Source organism: Diaporthe batatas (assembly GCF_019321695.1).
Source record: "Diaporthe batatas strain CRI 302-4 chromosome Unknown Contig00001, whole genome shotgun sequence".
Taxonomy (NCBI): domain Eukaryota; kingdom Fungi; phylum Ascomycota; class Sordariomycetes; order Diaporthales; family Diaporthaceae; genus Diaporthe; species Diaporthe batatas.
This window is the reverse complement of record NW_025408548.1, coordinates 2,446,812-2,465,481: the sequence shown is the minus strand read 5'-3', so window position 1 is coordinate 2,465,481 and position 18,670 is coordinate 2,446,812. Positions and strand designations below refer to the sequence as shown.

The 18,670-nt window shown below is 59.4% G+C and overlaps 5 protein-coding genes across 5 annotated transcripts; 1 reads left to right on the top strand and 4 right to left on the bottom strand.

Annotated features, from left to right (window-relative positions):
* Window positions 1–1,214: 1,214 nt before the first annotated feature.
* Window positions 1,215–4,137, bottom strand: KVR01_000798 (uncharacterized protein; the record flags this gene model as incomplete). Its single annotated transcript, XM_044787388.1, has 3 exons — window positions 1,215–2,667; window positions 2,915–2,980; window positions 3,044–4,137. The coding sequence occupies 3 exons, from the start codon at window positions 4,135–4,137 to the stop codon at window positions 1,215–1,217; spliced, it is 2,613 nt and encodes an 870-aa protein (XP_044650747.1).
* An 821-nt stretch (window positions 4,138–4,958) lies between these two features.
* Window positions 4,959–6,295, bottom strand: KVR01_000462 (uncharacterized protein; the record flags this gene model as incomplete). Its single annotated transcript, XM_044788630.1, has 2 exons — window positions 4,959–5,436; window positions 5,499–6,295. The coding sequence occupies 2 exons, from the start codon at window positions 6,293–6,295 to the stop codon at window positions 4,959–4,961; spliced, it is 1,275 nt and encodes a 424-aa protein (XP_044650411.1).
* A 1,888-nt stretch (window positions 6,296–8,183) lies between these two features.
* KVR01_000774 (uncharacterized protein) lies at window positions 8,184–9,494 on the bottom strand (the record flags this gene model as incomplete). The annotated part of the gene is made up of 1 exon (XM_044790471.1): window positions 8,184–9,494. The coding sequence occupies one exon, from the start codon at window positions 9,492–9,494 to the stop codon at window positions 8,184–8,186; it is 1,311 nt and encodes a 436-aa protein (XP_044650723.1).
* Window positions 9,495–9,972: 478 nt separating this feature from the next.
* On the top strand, window positions 9,973–13,649 carry KVR01_000214 (uncharacterized protein). The gene is made up of 2 exons (XM_044784196.1): window positions 9,973–10,404; window positions 10,470–13,649. Exons 1-2 carry the CDS (start codon window positions 10,395–10,397, stop codon window positions 13,331–13,333), a joined length of 2,874 nt encoding a protein of 957 aa, XP_044650163.1. The 5' UTR covers window positions 9,973–10,394; the 3' UTR covers window positions 13,334–13,649.
* A 1-nt stretch (window position 13,650) lies between these two features.
* Window positions 13,651–18,188, bottom strand: KVR01_000644 (uncharacterized protein). The gene is made up of 3 exons (XM_044791537.1): window positions 16,186–18,188; window positions 14,508–16,130; window positions 13,651–14,449 (listed from the first exon to the last, which is right to left on the bottom strand). The coding sequence occupies exons 1-3, from the start codon at window positions 17,072–17,074 to the stop codon at window positions 14,352–14,354; spliced, it is 2,610 nt and encodes an 869-aa protein (XP_044650593.1). The 5' UTR covers window positions 17,075–18,188; the 3' UTR covers window positions 13,651–14,351.
* Window positions 18,189–18,670: the final 482 nt, after the last annotated feature.

The window sequence follows — 18,670 nt, the reverse complement described above, 5'->3', positions numbered from 1 at the left end:
CAAGTCAATGTTCGCTCTGTTTTACTCGACTTTGACAGCTACATCTGCTCCACACTCAAAAGGACAGGACGATCCTGAGCTGCAGGATACGACTCGGATCAACGACCGGAAACCAGGGTCCATGAAAAATGTTCCCTGTTTCGAGTGGTTTGTTCAGCCCACACTCAGCTGGCTTTCGTGATCGACCTATCCTTGAAACATCTCCCTCAGTGGCAACGTGCAGGGCACAACTTCTCACAGCCCCCACAGGCGCCGTGCCTTAGTCCGAGTATAATTCCATGTGTTGCTGGTCATAGATGGCTTGCACTGACTAAGGTGCAACCGGTCCTACGGACAAGGCCAACAATCAGGACAATCCGCTGGGTGTCGTTCAATTCCCTGATTCTCCGGATCCCGGTTAGTTGGATTACACAGAGCCCTAATTGGACACACTCCGCTCATTCGCCGCAGACGGCGGCTCTACGGAAAACGTGGCGGCTCTCCGTGCTTAACAATGGTATGCGCGTGATCACCGAAGCATCATGCAGAGAAGACTAAGTTCTCTGCAACGAACGTGTTTACTAGCCGTGTGACATGGGCAGAAAAGCTGTCCACGTGCGATCCATATTGCGACAAATTGCTCGCACTCTGCAACGCTTACGACTCATCTACCCTACATACCGTCATCAACACTGGTGGGATAAGATGTGTGTACTTGCTACTGCTTAGGGCAACTGGCAATCTCACGTAATGGCTCGCTACCGTCGGAAGCTCGCGGTGCACCAAGTCCTCTCTGGGATATTGGGTAGCACCGTCGCACACTGTTCTACTCGCTCTGGCTGAAACGCACAGCCCCAAACAAGTCGTCACGGCGTGCTAGTCTCGCTGACCACAAGGCATCTTCCGAGCTCGAGACCCAGTTGGTGGCAGCTTCGCCAGCCAGCGAACTCTGCCAGGTCGTGTGTGTGCCTGAAGTCTACCGTCCCCAGGTTGCCACGCCTGGGGCCAGGGTAGGCTGTAGCTGCAATGCTCGAATCTTGACAACCAGCAGTGATATATCACCACCAAGTGTAGCACTCCCAAGCCCCTCGATAATTTAGGGTAGTACCGTCTTCCACCTGGTCAGTGCTGGAGGGTGACAGGAACCGGCGGGTACGGTTTCCCTCCGGTGCTCACCGGATCTGCTCAGCCTCAACATCATCGTGGTGGCCCCATCGTAACATCACACCATCAAATCACCTCCTCCCCAGATCGACGTCCCTGACAAGCACCATCCCATCCCCCTTCCCACTGTCTTTTGGTAACTCCGCTCCCACGAACGGGGCGACGGCCTGGCCCACCGCCCCCTGCCAGAACTCAGCCACGACGTCCTGCAGGTCGTCCCCGGTCTGCTTGAAGTCCGGGAACGCGTTGACCTCCAGCAGCCACGCGCGCCCTGCAGCATCCACGAGGAAGTCCAGCCCAAAGACCTCGAACGCGAAGCCCAGCGGCTGGAAGTGCACCATCATGGCCTTGGCGGCGGCCTCAAACACCTCGCCCGTGACGGTGCACACCTGCGAGAAGATGTCATTCTTGGCCGCGTCCGCCAGCCCGGGCACGTCCCAGAAGCGCCGCACCGAGCCCGCGTCCGCCTTGGGGCCCTGGATGCACGTGTTGGTGAGGTGCGCGTCGAGGTAGCCCTCGTCCTCCTCCGAACCGTCGTCTGCGGCCCTTCCGCCGTTGTTCTTCTCCCAGGGCGCCGAGTAGGCCCGCCCAGCGAACAGCGCCAGCATCGAGCGGCCCACGTAGACCTTTAGTGCGCCCACGCACAGCACGTACGCGCGGATATGGAACTTTCGGTTGTCGCACTCGGGCAGCAGGAGCGGCGGGTGGATGTAAGGCTGCGCGACAAAGTGGCGAAGGTGCGACGTCGTGATGCCATCTCTGTCATCGCGGTCAGCCCCAGCCCCGTTGCCGTCGCGCAGGTCCCCGTCCTCGTCATCCTCCTCGTCGTCGGATGACGGCATCCCATCCTCCCACCCGTCAAAGATGCCCTGGAGCTCGTCCATGGTCGAGAACAGCCGGATGCCCTGCCCGCGGTCGCTCATGCTGGGCTTGAGGATCCACCACTCCCTCTCCTCCGGCCCCGCGCACCCGCCGTTGCGCTCCAGGCTCGCCCGCAGGTCGAACGTCTCGTCCAGCGCGTCGTCCAGGAACTCGGCGTAGTCGACCTCGAACGGCTCGCTGGCCCTGACGTGGCCCCGCAGGGGCGAGGCCGGGTTCTTGGCCACCCAGTGGTCCACCGTCGTCGAGAGGAAGTGCTTCCTGATGAGGGCCTTGCGGATGACGTAGCTGTTGACGAGCGACGTCGACGGGTTCGCGGATGCGTGGTCGAAGTCGATGGACTCGTACGCTTTGATCTGGAGCAGCTTGGCGTCTTTGGGCACCTGTTCCGCCAGGCTGCGGGACGCGTCCGGCGAGACGAGGCGTAGCCGGTTGGATGGGATGAGGGACTGCAGAGCTGAGAGGATGATCGGCTGGACGTAGGCGTCCTCGTAGTCGACGATCGCGAATACCTCTTCCCCTGGGCTCGGGACTGGTGGGATATCAGGCTGGGTCTCTCCCGGCTTGACTGCTGTCTCTGGGCCGAATGTTCCCGCCGTCCTGAGCGGCAGTGCTGTTCTTGCTGGTGCAGGCTCATCCTGGTCCCTGAAGCCGGAGCAAAGACAAAAAGTGTAAGAATCCAGTCTCGGTGGAAAAGTGTATGGACTGACGGGGTCGAGAGCAGAAACGCTGTCTATTTCTAGCATGCTTTCTATGACTCTATGTCCAAGCCCTCGCCCGGGCCGGGGGCCTGTAGAGAAGCCCCAGAAGTCTTGATATATGTGCGTGTGTTGTGTCCAAAGACGCCTGGCTCGTCTCTTTCATGCTCATACTCCGGGAACAAGTCACTCACAGCTTCAGCTCCTGCCCTTGCGCACTCTCATCGGCGTGCATGAAGTTGGCCTTCAATGCCGTCACACTGCGAAAATCCCACACGTTAGCCATGTGTTCGAAGAGCAATCAGTACCCCAGGACAACTTACCTCGTGTGGCCGTCCCTGATGACCCGCCCGTCAGAATCGGCAGGCGCGTCATCCACAGCCTTCATGACACCGGCCAGTTTCGGCGCCCACTTGAAGTGCTTGTGCTGGTGGCCGCCGTTATCGCCGTCAACCTTCGCCCCACCGTCGACCCGCGGCGTCGCAGCCTCGCCATTGGCGCCCTCGCGGATCTTCTCCTCCTCCTCGTCGCGCCCGTCGGCCCCGTCGGCGTCGACAGCCTCGAAGGCGCTGCACCCCTTGATCCAGTAGTTCTGGAGCAGGCCGGCCCACAGCGTCTTGCGCTGCTCGACGCCCTCCACCAGCGGCACGTTGACGCTGTAGACGTCGGCGCTGCCGTCGGCGGGCCACTGCCTCGCGAGGGCCTCGACGACGCGGACGGCGTGCCTGCTGGCGGCGCCGACGATCTCGGGGTCGTGGTTCCGGGTGAAGAAGGCGTAGGACAGCGCGATGGCCTTGTAGCCGCAGGCGGCGGCCTCGAGGGCGCCGCCCAGGGTGCCGCTGCTCAGGGCGAAGACGGCGGTGGTGTTGCGGCCGTAGTTGGGGCCCGACAGGACCAGGTCGACGGGGCCCCGGTCCCCGAAGAAGTGGTGCAGGCCGATCTGGGCGCAGGACGCCGGCGTGCCGTCCACCAGCACCCACTCCTCCACGCTGCCGTCCCCCGAGGGCCTGCTGTGCGTCGTGCCGATGTCGTCTTCGGACCCGAGCCCCGCGGGCAGGGACGAGGCGGGCGGCGGGCGGTAGTAGGTCGGCTTGAGGGTCTGGCCGATCATGTGTGCCTTGCCGATCCACGAGCGCTGCGTGTGCGGCAGGCAGACCGACACCGTGTGGCCCGCGGCCTGGAGCTCGCGCACGAGGGAGTGGACGTAGGGGGACGAGTGCGTCGACGGCGGGCCGTCGTCGTTGATCACGAGGATGTGCATCTTGGGCTGCTGCTGCTGCTGCTGCTGCTGCCTTGGAACGTGGGTCTTGTTGAGCGAGGGAGGTCCTGACGAATTCTTTCGAACGGATCGGTGGTGGAGACGGAGAGTACTGGTTGTATAACGGGCCAATCTACCTGTAAGAGAAGTCCTAAACATAAAAAATTGGAACCTAGAATGACAGCACCAAAGGAAAAAGACGTGTTTTCTCTGGGGATGGAAAGAACCCGCGTTGCCAACGCAGTTGAGGAATTGCGGGGGTGGGGCATCTCCTCCAAGCTGGCCACCGACTCGTGGGCCCGCAAACCGGCCGAGTTCCCACCATGAATGACATGACGAGTCCCGATGCCAATTCGCATCATACGACCTCGGGACTCGATGACAAATGACGTGCTCCTTGTCTCATGGTCTGGGCTGCTTGGCTTTACTCAATAAACCGGACAAGCCTAAGATAGCTTCACCATTTACGTTATCCCACAGCATTGGCATTTAAAATCACATACATCAGAATCACTGGATGGAGCAACTCAGGACCGAATCCATAAAGTCAAAAATTATCTATCTGATCCTCCCTTTCCAGACATGCCTGCGGAAATCAGTCCAAGACTCCTTGCCCTTGCCCCCTAGTCAATGTCATAATGAAAAACCCGTATTTGGCAGACCGCAGAGGCTACCCGCAAGTACTTCTGTTCGCAATGCATTTTGTAAAGGCTGCAATGGCAAATGACCGACAGTCGAGATATGAGAGGGCTCTCCAGAGCCTCACAGAAGAGCACACTCCAAACCATCCTGCGCAACATCGCAACATTCCGGGGAGTATCAAAGAGCCTCCTCAAGCTCGCCAAACGATCCCCTTGCTGCCATACGCCGTTTCTCCGTCGGTGGAAGATGCTGTTCCTTGTGAATCAGATTCCATAAAGTAATAAAACAAGTAGACAAAACAGCTCGACTCTCGAGTCCCAAACAAATGAACCTCAAATTCAAGTCCTGGGCCGCTTGGACGCAGATGGGCCGCTGATCGGCTCTCCAGGCCGCTTCTGGCCATTCGCCGATCCCTCGGAGGCAGTCTTGGTACGACGCCAACCATCAAAGGGGCTGCGGTTGCCAGTGCGCTTGGTTTTGATCGGGACCGGCTCACTGGTGATCTTCTTGGATCGTGTGGCACGGCTCGTGTCTGGAGGCGACGCAGGTGCGTACTTGGGCGCCTTGGGGGTGTCGACCTTGGCCTCACCAGCCTCGACGGGCGTCTCGGCTCTGGGCTTAGACTCGTTGGCCTTGACGACCTCTGCCTTGCTAACGACGGGCTGCTCGATGTCGGTGTCTGCCTCCTCATCGTCGTGGGCGAGATCATTCTCCTTGTGACTCTTCGCGGATGGGAAAAGAAGGCGGGGCTTGACGTCGAGCCGGGGGCTAGACTCCTCGTCCTCAGAGAACTTCCTGAAGATCTTCTTGCCACGGCTACAATGAATGCAGTTAGTACGGAGAGAAGAAGACGCATCAGGCGTGGGTAGGTAACTTACAAGACGTAGAGGATGCCGTCCTTGCGCTTGACAACCTCGTCGACTTGCTCTGAGACGTTGGCGCCGACAATGTTCTTCTTGTTGCGCGAGCTGCGGCGAACGGGCTTCGCAGAGGCAGCGATGCCGGCCTCGCCGTAGAAAGGGTTGTCCTCGGTGACATCGGGCGCAGGTAGGCGGTCCTGGGAGTCGGTGTAGATCTGGAAGGAGTCGTCCTCGGCCTCGAAGCTGTCGAACTTGTACTGCTTGGCGCGCGACTTCTTGGGGCTCTGGGGCTTGCTGAAGAGGTTGCGCGCGATCGCATTGACGCTCTTTTCGTTCTGCTCGGCATGTTTGCGCGATGGGGTCTTGGCGGGGGTGGGCATCACTTGGGCCGATTGACTCGGGGCGCTGGTTAGGGAGTCCATCCTCTGCGACTGGCCAAGGGCGGCAGCAGCGTTGCGAATGCTCTCTGCGGTCAATGACCCCGACGACACGCGCGACGCCGTAGGAAGGCGCTTCTTCTGGGGCGACGCGGTGGCTGGGGGCGAACTCATGCTGGAGGAGCTAGCCTGAGAAGACTGATGTTTCTTGTCGGAGGCTGGCTTGGGTGAACCGCGGACCTGACGAGATGTGGGTGCGCGACCGGACAGGTGAGGTGAGGGTGTTCGATTGGCTGAGGTGCGCTGCGACGAGAGACGTGCAGACTTGCGAACGGGAGTGTAAGGCTCCCAATCGTCATCGAAGCCACCGAGGCGAGGTGTAGGAGGCGTGTTGATACTGGCAGGCGAGCCCGGAGGGGGCGTCGATACAGATGCCATGGTTTGTTCGTTTGTCAGGCACGTTTGGAGGTGACTTTAGGATGAGAGGGAGGTATGCCTTAATGCCTTAAGAAATGTGGGGCCGCGGCAAGGTGATAAGGCAGCAGCAGTGATTCAGGAACCTGCCAAAGCTTCCAATATGTCAATGCTTTCGGGTGAATTGAGGAGCCAGATGGGACGAGAGTCGATGTGATGTAAAAGGTTGAGGGTAGAGGGTTAGGACACGATGAAAGGGAGTCGAGAAGTTGAGAAGGGGGAGGTTGGAAGAGCGGTAAGGGTTGGGAGAAGGGAGATGCAGAGCTTGAGACTTGGAGAGGATGCGGGTGGGCCTCTTGGTAGCTTGGTAGACTAGGGGGTTGTGGGCACTGTGTACTCGTGATGGGGTCGCCCGTCTCCAAGACACAGCACGGCAAAGAGGAAAGCTTTGAAAGCAGGTTTAAGTACTGTGGTAGTAGAGCAGTACTGTTCACCATTCATGGGATACCACTAGAACAATACCAGCCGTGAAGAGCAAAATACCAACAATGGAGAGGAAGCCAGATAATAAATAGGATAGGGTGCTGAAGTGAATTGATACTGCACTCATTGGGCAAAAGCATGGGCGAAGAATAGAATGGCTGGTACATTGTGCACGGGTGAGCTGGTAACAGTGGAGCTTGCCCTCCCCCAGCCCACCCCACTCCCTCCTAGCCAATCAATTCTTGTTGTGCCCCAACGCGTCCTGCTCGCGTTTGGCAGCGGTTGGCAGCGGTTCTTGGCAAACGACGCGTCGGTCCATAATAGCAGACCTTGATTCAGCCTTGTCTGCAACGTCATCGCCCAAATCGCCCATGGCCCCAAGAACAGGCCCAATACAACCCAAACAAAAACACCATGGCCGAACGCGACGATAGGCCCAGGACCCCCAAGACACCCAAAACACCAACCCCAGGCCCCGGCGGCAAGGAGAAGGAACCCTTCGATGCCGATGAGGTCCGGGAGACGCAGCTCCGGCGGGAGCTCGAAGGGGTTCGCAACATCAACGAGGTGATCGAGGGCGTCATCGGAACACTCGAGCGGGCCAAGGGGAACATGGGGGTAAGTCGGCCACAGCAGCACCCCGCATTAGGCCTCAGTCTTGCCTCAGTCTTGCCCATCTCGTATGTACAGTACAGCCCAACTGACATTGACACCCACCCGTTCGCAGACCGTCTCCCAGACCGTCGACAATGCCTCCACCCTCCTGAACACATGGACACGCATCCTCTCCCAGACAGAACACAACCAGCGGCTCATCCTCAACCCCAACTGGAAGGGCTCGACCCAGGACCTGCAGGACATCGAGGCTGAGGCCGCGGCCCGCCAGCAGGCACTCGAGCGCAAGGCAGCCGAGGAGGAGCGCCGCCGCGAGGAGGCCCGGCGCAAGGCTGAGGAGCAGGACAGGGCGCGCATGGCAGGCACGGGCTCAGCTGCCGGCCGGGGCTCCGGTGTGAGGGGCGTCAGAGGCGTCAGGGGCACCCGGGGGACCCGTGGTGGTATACTGAGGGGCAGCGGGACGAGCTCCGGCTATGGCACCGCGCCGTCTTCTAGTAGCACGCGGGCCGGGTCACAGATAGGAAGGGGCTTCGGCGCCTCGCGCACGACGAGGGGTACGAGAGGCACGGGGACAGGCACGGGCACGGGTACGGGCACAGGAACGGGAAGCAGCAGGGGCGTGCGATGAGGGCGAGGAACCCGCTCTGGTGTCTGTCCGTCTTCGTATTATGCTATTCGTGTGACCTTGCATTGAATGATACCCCCCTTTTGGTGTTTCCAACGCCATCCAACGACATATGCTCTCATCCAAAAACACATATCCTACATACGTACCGAAAGAGTTGGTGCTTCGCCAGTCCCTTGCAGGCAGTGCTCAAGCCTTGGGTTTCTTTGCGAAGAAGTCGCTCATCTTCTTCATCCCCGATGTGTTAACCTTCTTGAGGTCCCTTACGCCCCTGCTTTCCCCAGCCTTCTTCCTCTTCTCCTCTTCCTCCTTCTTGCGCCTCTTCTCCCTGCGATCCTCGTCCTCCTCGTCCATTGTCCTCTTCCGGCTGTAGTCCGACGCTGACCGGGCCATCATTGCCTCCTGCCGCAGCTTCGTGAGCTCCCCCACGTAGTCATCGAGTAGTTTGAAGTCCACGCCCTTGCCCTTGCCCTCAGCCAGCATCTTCTTGAGCACGGCCGCCAAGGCCGGCGGCACGTAGCTCGAGCAGATGAAGTTGAAGCCGACCCGCAGGCGCTGGAGCCTGACCACCTCAGGCGAGGCTTGGATGGCCGAGGCGGCGTCATCTGCCACAGAAGTCGCGGCAGTCGAAGCCTCGGACGCGGACGTCGCAGATGTTGCAGCGGACGCCTGAGACTCCACCTGCGTGTCCGACCCCGAGTCCGCGCCGTTGGTCTCGGAAGACTCGAGCGTCTGCAACCGCAGCGTCACGGCGGGGGCCTTGCGCCCGAGCACGGGGGCCTCCAGCGCCTTGGTCACGAACTTGTCCTCCATGCTCGCCGGCAGGCCGCCATCGCTCATCCGACGGGCCTTGGCCAGCAGCTCGGCCAGCAGCTTTTCCTCGCTCAGCCGGAACATGGCCTCGTCTCCGGCCTCGACCGTGTCGCAGCCCGTTGCCATGCGGGACTCGAGCAGCTCGCGCCATTGTGCCCACCTCAGGGTCTCGCGCAGGTGTGGCGCGTCCTCTGCTATGCTGTCGAGGTGGTCGTCGCTGGACAGGAACATGCGCTTTGGCGAGGACAGCTGCTTCACTAGGGCGGGGAGGGCGAGGAACAATGGGTCGATCGGTGTGGCTATGAAGAGGTCTGCATCTTTGGCTGTCTGTGTCTGAAATGCCTGCTCGTCCTCCTCCTCGGCGGCATCTTCTGACGCGGATGTCCGTTCATTACTCCCCTCGATGAGCCAGCTTCGGGGTGTCGTCTTTGGTTCTGAGATCTTGACGAACTCATATGCGCCGGTCTGTGGACATACAAGGTACCGTGTTGGTTTTGAGTATCGAGGGTGTGTGAGTGACACAACTCTTGCATCCGGGCTCGCCTTCTCTGGTAAGATGAGTACCCTACACGGGTTCTCAGACTCTGCTGGTAGGGAGTACTTTGATGATGCTGCTGAGGTTGTTGTGTCTTTGCCTGAGCTTTTGGCCCCCTTGTCGGTGCCTTTTGTTGACCGTGTCCTCGCCATATCCTTACAATGTGGCCTTTTGGTATAAAATAAAAAACTGGCAATTCAATGGACGCTGAGCAGGAATGTACAAGACGCCACTCCCAGAATTGTGAATATCTCTTATCGAAAGCCGATATGAGATGCAGACGCAGGCTCTCCAAAAGCAGTGTACCCAAGTAAATAACCCAGGGTCCCTGTCAGCGCGCTTATTACAGAGTGGGGTCGCGTCCGAGTCGCGCTGTCGCGTATCCCAGCAACTCTGTTGCGCCCCCTCCCATTTCCCCCGTGGGCCTGTACCGTAATCTGTGCGACGCCCTGCGCCCGCTCCTGTAGGATCCGGTTTCCAAGGCCAAGCGAGGGCGAAAGGTGTGAGTTGCATGCGGCACGCGGAACAACAGCCACACTCGACTAATTTAGAGTATCAGTCGATCATCCGTTTCGGCCCTGGGGCAGCCTCACCCGCCTTTGGAGCCCCTCTTGTTGGCTTTACCTGCCCCAAACTACGTACCTACTCTGTAGGGGCATTACGTGCCATTTGCATGCAAACCTAGGTCCTTGACTTCGGCAGTCCGTCTACCAACTACACATCCTTCCCCCCCTCCAAGTCGGCCGCTTCCGCTTGTTTCTGATTGCAGCGACAAAACATCAGCCACAAGATCTACCGCCTGCCTGCCCATTGGCTCCCATGTGCTGTTCTCGGGGCGCCTGCAAAGTCCTGGACCGCGGCGTTGCTACGTGTGGGTGATATTATTCGGCTGTTATAGGTAGGCAAGGTACATATCTACTTCTTGATCCCTCCTGGGCCAAACATTTTGGCGCCAACACAAACACAACACTCGGGTGCAGATGCACATCGGGAGACCCCCGACCCATTTGCAGAAAGTAAAAAAATCTTCATGAAATAATAAAGCGTGCAGGATGGCATCCAGTAGGCTCCTTTTCATCTTAAAGGCAAAAATCCTAATGCTGGTGTTCCAACTGACTCATGGACAGACGCTGCAGGCTTGGAGGCTCACTGGCCGCCACGATCCCCTCGCGAGGCCCTGCTGAGTACCCCCGGCGGCCGCGAGCGATACAGACAAATACTCGCACAGCGCTCCTCATCGCCCTCGCCTTCCAAGACACGTTCTACGCGACCTGGCTCACGCGGCGCGACGCTGCCGACAATGACCATGGACATGGACGACAACATGGATATGGGGGACCCGATGGACGTCGACGAGGAGGATGACGAGGAGACGCTGCAGTTGAAACTCCAGCAGATACAGGCACAGCTCAGGCTCAAGAAGTTGCGCAAGGACAAGGCCAGGTCCCAGAACGACCCGCATTCGTCCTTCAGTGCGCTTTCGGACCAGGACAACACGAAGGGGTCAAGACCAGGCTCAGCCTCGACGGGACGGCCGGGCATGAGGATAAAGGAGATCAGGAGGACAGATGCAGCAGTACGGCCACCCTCACAAGATTCTGCCGTGGAGGTGCCAGCTTCGCCAGTGAGGAAGGCCCAGGCGCAGCCAGAGCAGACATCCCCAAGCCGCATATTACTCGGCATAGACAAAGGACTGAGGGGAAAGGACGTATCACTGAAGAGAGCCCCAAGTCTTCGCAAGTCGTCAGATGACCCCGGAGGCTCGCAGGGCAGCGGGGCAGGTTACCTGCACAGGTCCAGGACCCCAGGCCTGACGGAGGACAAGCCCCGGCCACTGAGCTTCAACGAGAGGCTGGCTGCTGCCCGGACCGAGGAGAAGACACGCGAGGAAACGAGATCGAAGGCCTCCAGGTCGCGAAGCTCAGCATTCAACGTGACACAGCAGGAAATGGAGGATTACAAAAAGGCTGCCGTTGATGTGCCACCAAACGAGCCGTCACCTCGTGATCGGATATTCGCCCGGGACGACACGACCGGGACTGCGCCATTCGAGAGGCCCCGGAATGGACACTTGAGCCGCAGCAATACAGCACCTGACATACGGACAGCGTCTCGTCTGGGGCACGGGGCCTCAAATTCTGGCTCGTTCTCATCTCAGGTCGCAGGTTCCTTCTCATCAATCGCATCCGACACCCCAAAGTCACCTTCTGCGTCATTCGACGTCTACTCGGGATTTCATTTGTCTAAGCGCATCTTACCACATCAAATCGTCGCCCGTGCCGTTTCCGGGAAAACGACATACTCCATCAAGGACTTGCTACGGCAGGTCAAGGCTCCAGACTGGTCACTCCCGGACGACGTGGTTGACAGCGTCGTGTTCGCCATCGTAGCCTCCAAGTCAGACCCTCGTCACCACAAGCCTCAGTACGACGCCGAGACGAGGAAGATGAAGCAGTCAGACCGGGGGAAATACATGGTGCTGACCCTCGTCGACCTGGAGTACGAGGTTGAACTCTTCCTCTTCAATTCGGGTTTCGAGCGCTTCTGGAAACTGTCTACGGGCACCGTCGTGGCCATCCTCAACCCAGACATCATGCCGCCACCACCCGGACGTGCGGACACTGGCCGTTTTAGTTTGACGATCAACTCCGACGCGGACACGATCCTCGAGATCGGCGCGGCGCGGGACCTGGGCTACTGCAAATCCGTCAAGTCGGACGGCAAGCTCTGCAACAGCTGGGTGAACGCCCGGCGCACCGAGCACTGCGAGTTCCACACCAATACGGCCCTGTCCCGAACACGGTCGGCACGGCAGGAGATCAACGGCACGGGGGGCCTCGGCGGTGATTTCAAGGGCCATCGTTCAAAGAAGCAATGGGAAAGCAGCGAGGATGCCAAAAGAAGGGCAAAGGTCGAAGACGAACACGGCAAGTTCGACTGGGAGACGCGGAGCCGCTACTTCGTGAATGGGGGCGGCCGCGGCCAGAGCGCGTCTTCCCTCATCGACCGCGACGGCATCGCCGACACGCGGGAGAGGGCCGAGGGCCTGAAGAGGAAGCTGGCGGCGCAGGAGAAGGAGAGGGACATCGCCAAGAAGCTGGGCGAGATGGGCAGCGGCGGCATGGGCGGCGAGTACATGCGCATCTCGGGGGCGCAGGAGACCGCGAGGGCGGGCTCCCGGTCCACCTCGAGGCTCAGCGGCCTGCGGGGCGGCCCGCGCACGGTGCCGTCGTCCTCGACGTTCAAGCCGGAGGTCAGGCTCCCGGCGAACGGCATCTCGCTCGCCAGCACCGACGACCAGGACCAGCCGCGCAAGACCGACGCCCGGTCCCTGGGCCTGCTCCCGCCCCGGGGCACCGCCGGGGCCCCCAAGATCTCCCTCAGCCCCATCAAGCGCAAGCGCCAGGACAGCTCCCTGTCGTCCAACAGCTCCTCGTTCGACTCCAGGCCCCCGGGCGGCGCCTCCTCCTCCTCCTCCTCGTCGGCCCACCACGGGCCCGCCGGCGCCACGAGCAGGCTGCACTCGGCAGCAGGGACGGGCCGCCCGCCCGGCGGCTTCGGCTGGGGCACCTCGCTGCGCGACAAGCTGTCGCGCATGAGGGCCGGCGAGCGGCTGTCCCTGCACACGAGCCACAACAGCGTGAGCAGCACCACGGCCAGCAGCAGCGGCGCTAGCAACAGCAGCGGCGGCGGCGGCGGGACCGGCCTCACCAACATCACCACCACCACCCTCACGGGCGGCGGGTCGGCGTTCCGCGACAAGGACCGGTCGCCCGTGCGCAAGAAGACACGCTTCGTCACCGAGAAGGGGATCCGCGAGGCCGGGCGCGAGAGCCTGCCCGGCTCGGTCGTCGCCTCCGAGCACGGCGCCGCGGCGGCCTCTCGGGGTTGGAACGGGGCCCTTGCGTCGAGGCAGAGGCGGCAGCAGCAGGAGGTTGTCCTTGAGGACGACGATGATGACGATGAAGACGAGCTCCTTGTTGTACGATAATTGCGGGTCGGGTGACGACGCCCCGCCGGGTCGAGAACCGATGAGAGGGTTCCATGGGGTTTGAGTTGGGTGGCTTTCCATATGTACCAGGAGTCAGGTTTTCCAGGTGCGAGCAAGAAATTCCAACGGACAGGACGGGTCGGGGCAGCCAAAGACCCAAAGGCTGGACACGGGCATTCCGGGTGTTTTATTTGCACACATATAAACACAAAGCATTGTAACGGTACTGAGATCAATTACTGGAAGGGAAAGGGACTGCGCATTTGTTTAGGGCACGAGTTCACGGATAACAGCATGCATAACTAATTCGCACAAGGCGCATAAAAACTTGTTGAATGCATTGATGTCTGGCAGCGTTCTGTACGACTGCTGTTGCTGATTTGACGCCTTCTAATAACATCTACACCTACGAGCGGCAGATGATCCGCGACTACCCAGCTGTTGCGGTAATTCGCGACGCTGCTACGCTACTTGCCAGAATACTCGTGCAAAACTTGAGAAATGGCCAGTGCCCTACCATTGAAGGTGTGCGTGATGCAGTGTACCGGCATCTGCACAGGCAGCTATGAAGCACGCGTGGGTGATAACCAACACCGCTCGGATGATACACGAGATCGTCACTGCTCCTTCGTCACGGTTCAGTGGAGACATCGCGACGGCTTGTCAGGCCTAAGTCAGCTTGATGAGAGGCCAAGAGAGCAAGCACATTAGCTGCTTCGCGGTGTTATGTTAGTCGAGATGGCGTGTGTAGCAGTGAGTCGTCTTGACCGGTACGACAAAGTCTAGCAGTGTCGCGCTCTCGTACGGCCATTGCTGAGGGCCTGGTTTGTATACTGTAAAGGAATGAAAGTAAGTCGGCATCAAAAATCCAGAATGCTACCTGACGTATTCTGTTGTAGAATAACCCGACCCCTTAGATGCGCTTCCGACCCATCTTCTCCACACGTTTGTTTACTTATTCATGTAAAGATCGACAATACTAGAAGGAATGTTTTGAGAACCAAGTTGAAGCCTCGAGTTAGTCTTCAACGGGGTTCACCTCGGCGTGTTTCGCCTCGACCTTGCCGGCCTGACTCTCTTCCACGACAGCCTCCTCGACACTTTCACCTGCCATGTCTAGAGCATAACTATTAGCCAAGTATCGTGGATGGGATGCCATCACGTGGACACTTACTGGTTGCCAACACTTCCTTCTTCACTGTTGGTTCCTCCTCATTTTGGGCGTCGACAACCTCACCAGTAGTCTCTTCTAGCTTGGGTTCACTTTCTGACTTTGCTGAGGACCCGACCTCCTGAGCCACGGGTTTGTCGTCTGCAGATGCCTCGACCACAGGTGCCACGGATTTGTCCACGGGTATCTCAACGACAGGTGCAATATGCTCCTTCTTTTCCTCTGCTGGACTCAGCCCTCCGATCTGAATTGTACCCTCCGACTCCGGGTCCAAAGACCAGACGGTTACGGTTGTTGAAAAGGTCAACTTCGGCTTCTTCGACGCAGACTCCGCAGGTGCCGCTGCTGCCGCTGCTGCAGGGGCTCTCCTTTGAGGACCGCGGGCCCTTCCCTTGCGGGCATCGGACAGGGGTACCTTCTCCTTTGGCTCCTCAGGCGCTTCATCCTTGGATTCCTCCTTGGGTTGTGAGATCCGTGGTCCTAGTCCGAGCTTCTTGTTCAGATCCGACATGAATCCGGCCTGTAGTGCAGCAATCTTATTGCCTGCTGGCCTGGCAGGTACTGCGGGCTTCGCTTTAGGAGCCGGCGCGTCGGAAGAATTGCCGGCGGCAGCAGGCGCCTTGACAGGCCGAGCGGGCACCTGGGGCTTGGGGCGGTCTGGGATCTGGGGCTTTTGCGATGTCTCCTCTGGCGACTTGGGCTTAGGTCGCTCAGGAATCGCGGGCTTCTCCTTAGAGCCACTGGACTTGCGCCGGGGACGATCCGGGATCTGAGGTGGCTTATTGTCCGCCGGTGATGCTGGCTCCATTTGAGGCCCAGACACCGTGGTCTCGAGCTTCAGACTGTCCGGAGTGTCTTCCCAGACATCGCGACTCGGGAATTTTTGCGCCATTTTAGGACGAGACTCCTGGGAGAGGTGAGACTGGTGGCCAACCCAGGAAGGCTTCTGGTTGCGCCACAGGAAGGCGTCGGGGTGTGTCAATTCCTTCTCAGCTAGTTCTTCTTGTTTGCGAGCCCATTCCTGTGCCGGCGTTTCGGTTTGGTCACGCGAGGGGACGTTCTTCTGGATCTGCTCCGCGAGGTCGGGCGTAGAGACGGTGGCGGTATGATGCACGCTGTTAGGTGCGTCTTCCCAAATGTCCTTGCTAGGGAATCGCTGCTTGATCTTCTCAATCTGGGCAGCAGTGAGGTTCCTGGGAGTGCCCTCATCATCCTCAGGGAAAAGCGGCTCGTACTCTTCCACGTCCTCCAGGGGCGTGGATCTTATATCGGAGGAATCCACCTTGTACAAGCTGGCCGGACGGCTAGTGGGGCGACTGCGTGGTGGGTCTGCCTCATAATCGCTTCCTCGGCGCTCCCTTGAGGGCTCGATGCATGCTACCTGGTCCCGCTGCGGGGTGTTCTTCCTCACCTCGTCCTCAGCCAAGATGGGAGCCGTATACTCGGTGCCTTCCTCCGGCAATGGGGCAGGAACAGGGTCACCACTGAGCAGGATACTTCTCCTGCGGTTGGGCTCATCGATACGAACTTCCGTCTCGCCCGGTTTGGCTGACTGAGGGCGTGAGCTAGCGTCAAGCGCAGCCCAACCAGCTTGTTCACTGGGCAGGCCCATATGGTCAATGGTGCCTAACTTTGATGTTAGAACCACATAATGGATGATGGGGGCGTTACATGTGCTTACCAACACCGTGACCGGTGGACTCGGTGTCCCTGACCAGCTTGTTGAGCTGCTCACTGCTCAAGGCGAAGTCCGTGGGACGGTCGGCCTGGTAGGGGTGGCGTTCAAGCTTCAGAAGCTCAGGGTGCTTGTTGTAGTACTCCTTTTCGAGCTTGTCCTGAGGAGCAACATTGTGGCCATGCAGACCGTAGCTCCCAGGTGGGAGGCCCCTCGAGCTACCCTTCCTCTTGTGGGACTTGATGGCATCGGACCCAGGAGCAGGGGATGGAGCCTGCACGTCGCCAGCGTTTGGCAGCAAGGGAATTTGCTGCCCGATCTCCGGGATGCCATGCTCCTCGTCCTCAACCTCGCTGTGGGACAGGCCGCTAGCTGTGCTGGCCTTCTTCTTCAGACTGCGATTTGAGGGCGTAGGGAGATCCTGGCTTGGCTTCCCGATACCAAAAGCGGCCGCGTTGTCCGAGTCGGTCCTTGTGACCTGCTGGATGCGTTGCTTGGCCCTTGACGCAGGCATGGTCGCCGTGGGGGCATATATCTTCATGTTCTCGTCCACGCTTCGAGTCTGCGTGGGAGAGGTGCTCGGGTCGCGAGACGATGTCACCTCTTCAGCCAGAGCGGCGTATTCCATGCCCTCCTCGCCGACAACAGCCGGCAGATCAACGCTTCTGACACGTTCGATTGGGTCGCCATTCGAGTTTGAGCGGAAGTCCTTCTTGGTCGGACTGAGGAGCCCTCCGTTCAGAGGAGACGGGGCATATCGGTCGGGGTTGGGCGAGGGACCGCGCTTAGTAGGACGTGGTGGAATTCTAGGGAGCTCGGAACTGTCCCTGTCCTGGGATCCCCTGGACGGACGGGGAGGTATAGCCGGAGGCTGCTGAGTAGCTGCGGTGGACATTTTGATGATTTGAGGGTGTGGTAAGTTGCAGAAAATTCCAATGTCTCTTTTGGTCGAGTTCCTGGCCAAAAGCGCAACGGGGGACGCTAATTAAGCCTTGGTGTGGTAAGTCGGAGGCCTGAAAGATAAGAGGATGGAGAATGCTGGATGTGTCTGCTCCTAAGAAGTGCAGCTGTTAGCCCGGGTGGAAGTAGAGATACGGTGAGCCATTTCCCGCGAAGACAATTGGGACAGACAGGCACAAGAGGTAGGGATTTAAGTACTGATCATGCAAGAAGAAGCTGTGCTGTGACAAGATGACTAGACAGGGGCTGAGCTGGCCAACAAGCCAAGGGTGACTTGGATTGGGGTATGCGGCGGCGTCAGTGTTCTGGAAGCTTGCAGATGGTGAGGGTCTGCCCCGCCAGTTGACGGCTCCCTCCCCCTGGCCCTGGGCCGTGCTGCAGCGACAGGAACGGCCAAATCAGGATGTGGTGATATGGGCAGATGGACAAAGAACCACAATTTGAGTTTTCCCCAAGCGGGCTAAAGGCACGGAGGTGCCGTTGAGACGAAGCCCAAGCTGGGACCGTGAGCTGGCGTGTTCCCACCGCCGTCACAACACAGTTCAAGGACCTTGTTCCCCGTGCTGATAAGGGAGGGACAGGGACAGCTCTGAACGGCCACAGTCGACCTGGATGACTCGTCCTGCCTGGCCCAAGTGAACAACACCGAGGGCCAGCTTGTTGGTCGTGCCCAGGGGGATGGGATGGCTCCCTTGTTCCGACAGACAGACCTCTGGTAACAGCGAGGGAACACAGCAACTAGACTGCATGCAAGCGGAAGGTGCAGTGCAGAGAAGGAGCTAAAAACAGATCGTATCAATGGAAGAAGGGGCGGCTGCCATCGGCACTTACCTGTTGGTTTTGTGGTTGGAGCGCAGGGGTTAAGCGTAAGCGATAGGCGACACAAAGTAGACGTCGGCTGGCCTGTTGGTCTGTTGGGGGTTTGGTTTTACAGCAGTCCACAGAGTTGAGTGGACGAGACCGAGACGAGAGCGCAGAGAGCAGAGAGCAGAGAGCACAGAGGGAGTATAGGTGCAAACTAAATAATATGGCGAAACAACAAGTGCTCGAGAATAGCAACAGCACCAACGCAGCAACAACACCAGGAAGCCGGACATGGGCCACTTATAAGAAACCTACGTCTACCAAATGGCACGCTCGTCATTGGGCGCGAGCAGCCGGGCAGCTTGGATCCTGGCACGACTGGCTGGGCCGCCCTGGGGCCGTCGACTGGGCATCCCCACCGTCCGCAGCAAGGATTCGCCTCTGCAGCAATATCTGGGCCCTGCCCATTCCCCTTCCGGGCCCTGGCAACAGGTCGAGTGACCTCCGCCGCCGCGGGCACAGTCGCCGTCGACAGTGTACCCCAAGCCACCTGGGCCAGCTGAGCCCGCACTGAATCACGATCCCCAACTCGATCCCTAGCACAGGAGTAGCAGGTCTATCCCGCGCCATGCATCCCGTCTGCCCGTCGTCTGCCCGTCGTCTGCCCGTCTGGGATGCGATCTAGAAAGCTCTGTCCGTGATCCTGCCAGCCGATCCAGTTCGGCCA